This window comes from Abrus precatorius, unplaced genomic scaffold (genome assembly GCF_003935025.1).
Source record: "Abrus precatorius isolate BTA unplaced genomic scaffold, Abrus_2018 Scaffold7, whole genome shotgun sequence".
NCBI classification, from domain to species: domain Eukaryota; kingdom Viridiplantae; phylum Streptophyta; class Magnoliopsida; order Fabales; family Fabaceae; genus Abrus; species Abrus precatorius.
In genome coordinates, this window is record NW_020874417.1 from 2,273,397 (window position 1) to 2,275,745 (window position 2,349).

Consider the following 2,349-nt stretch of genomic DNA (forward strand, 5'->3'; position numbering starts at 1 on the left):
CCGCATCACGAGGCTTTCGCAAAAGGACGATGACATTTTCGGTAATTTTCCATTAGCTTAACGTGGCTTCGTGAGCCGAGATCAGGAGCAAAACCCGGTTCAAACCTGGACACGTTACAAACTCCGCCACGGCAGTTCTCGCAATCCGCCACGTAGGATTTACACGTGGCAGTTTCGTCCCATGTCATCGCGTCGTTGTTGCCATTATATAGTCCACGCTCTCTCATCTGCTCCTTATCCTCTCCTCTCGCCTTCTGCTGCACGAAAACCATAACCTCACGCAACCAAACACGCACCTCGATTTAAACTTCCACCGTCACCGGCGATAGACCCGTCTAAAATTCAATTGACTTGCCGGAAAATGGAGGTTCCGGCGATCGCTGGTGACATTGGGATCCAATTGACGTTTTATTTCGCTGCTTGTTTGGGAACTCTAACCGTATCTGGTGGTACAAACCCTAAGCAAAAGCAACTTTACTTGGCATAGTTTTCAAGTTATTCCATGCTTCATCTCGCAAACCCGAGGCAGATTATGACTATATAATAATAGGAAAAAAAGGAAAATCGAAGAGACTTGCTCTGGTTTCAGCGTCTTCAGTTTTGGCAGATCATTATTTTTTTTTCTTTTTAGGCTTTTGCCTTTTTGTGGAGTTTTCTGACTTTTCTTCGTCCTCAAATTTTGAAAACGAAGGCGGAGAATCGAGAAAAGGTGATTGTGCAGAACTTCAGAGGCAATTACTTTTACACAGTTCTGTCTTCTTTCTGACTTCGATTAAAAATTAAGCTCGAGATTCGGTAATGGAAAAGAACTGAAGAGTGTGAGATTCCGTCCTGAGCCATCGTCATCACCGTGATGCCTTTTCCGATGAAAATTCAACCAATCGATTCTCAGATACCTTCGGACGGGACTCGGCTTGAGCTGGTCAAGCCGGTTGTCAAGTCGCGATTGAAGCGGCTACTGGAGCGCCAGTTCTCCGGCGTTCTGAAAAATTCAGCGGTGGAAAAGATAACCGGTGGCGAGGATCCGCATTTAGGCAAGGATGTCGTCAACGACTCTGGTGACTTCGAGCCGAGCTCGGCGTGTTTGGCAAAAATGGTGCAGAATTTCATCGAGGAGAATCACGAGAAACACTCCGCTTCCGTTCGGTGTGGACGCAACCGCTATAACTGCTTCAATAGAAACTGCGACGATAGCTCCGACGAGGAGTCAGACGCACTTGGAGGTTTCAATGACTCCAACCATTCTTCCGGCGAGGTGTCTGAAATCCTCAAGGTAAACGTTGATTCGAGAATTCGTCTGCCAAAGCATTCCAAAATAACCAAAGAGAGAATGATTCTGAAACGCGTTTTTCTTTTTCCCCACAGGGTCTGGTAACTTGTTCGAGCATTTGTGAGAAGAATTTGCTAGCGGACACTACGAAGATCATTGAGAAGAATAAGATCTGCAAGCGCAAAGACAATTTCTGCCGAAAGATTGTCACGGACGAGTTGTTAGCGCTGGGATACGATGCTTCCGTTTGCAAATCTCGCTGGGAAAAATCGCCCTCTTATCCTGCCGGTACTTTCTCTCGCTAATTCTCTTACTTATCGGAGAAATTAATTTCGATTAGAAGTTAATCGCGTGAAATCAACATAACATTTTCTTACTTTAGGGATTTTGATGTATTGACATGATTTGGCGCAGGGGAATACGAATACATAGATGTTATGATGGGGAAAGAGCGAGTGCTAATTGACATTGACTTCAGGTCAGAATTCGAGATTGCTAGATCCACCAAGACGTATATTACGATTCTCCAGAACCTTCCCTACATATTCGTTGGAAAGTGTGATCGGTTGCAGAGTATCGTGGCCATCGTTTCGGAGGCAGCGAAGCAGAGTCTGAAGAAGAAGGGTATGCACGTTCCGCCATGGAGGAGAGTCGAATATGTGAAAGCAAAATGGCTCTCCCCTTACACGCGAACTTCTACTACACCCTGCTCACGTGAGATCGATGAGAAGAGCGAAGAGCAACAGCTTTTGGTGGAAAACTCTATCACTGCCGAGTCGGAGAGTTCCGGCGAAGACAACAAGGCGGTGATCGAGTGGAAGCCGCCGGAGCTGAAACCCAAGGGTCCTTTGAATGGGGTTAAGGTCGTGACCGGTTTGGCAGTGGTTTTTGACGATGATAACCCATAAAATTTTGACTTTTTTTTTCGGCTTTTTTTTTTCCTCTGTATTTTGCTAAAGTGAGGATTAAAAATCTTATATAACTGTAACAGTTCTATCCCCCTCTGTTTTTTCTTAACATACGGGATAGATTTTACTAATATCAATAAAATAAGTTGAAATATAGTAGTGATATGAATT

General features: G+C 44.8%; 1 protein-coding gene across 2 annotated transcripts; it reads left to right on the forward strand.

Moving 5' to 3' along the window:
* The first annotated feature begins 236 nt into the window (after positions 1 to 236).
* LOC113872366 lies at positions 237 to 2,349 on the forward strand. Of its 2 annotated transcripts, none has more exons than XM_027509870.1 (3): positions 237 to 1,273; positions 1,366 to 1,558; positions 1,685 to 2,349. In XM_027509870.1, exons 1-3 carry the CDS (start codon positions 854 to 856, stop codon positions 2,176 to 2,178), a joined length of 1,107 nt encoding a protein of 368 aa, XP_027365671.1. In that variant the 5' UTR covers positions 237 to 853; the 3' UTR covers positions 2,179 to 2,349. The 2 variants fall into 2 exon arrangements, with proteins under 2 accessions (XP_027365671.1, XP_027365672.1); XM_027509871.1 differs by having other exon boundaries at positions 253 to 1,255.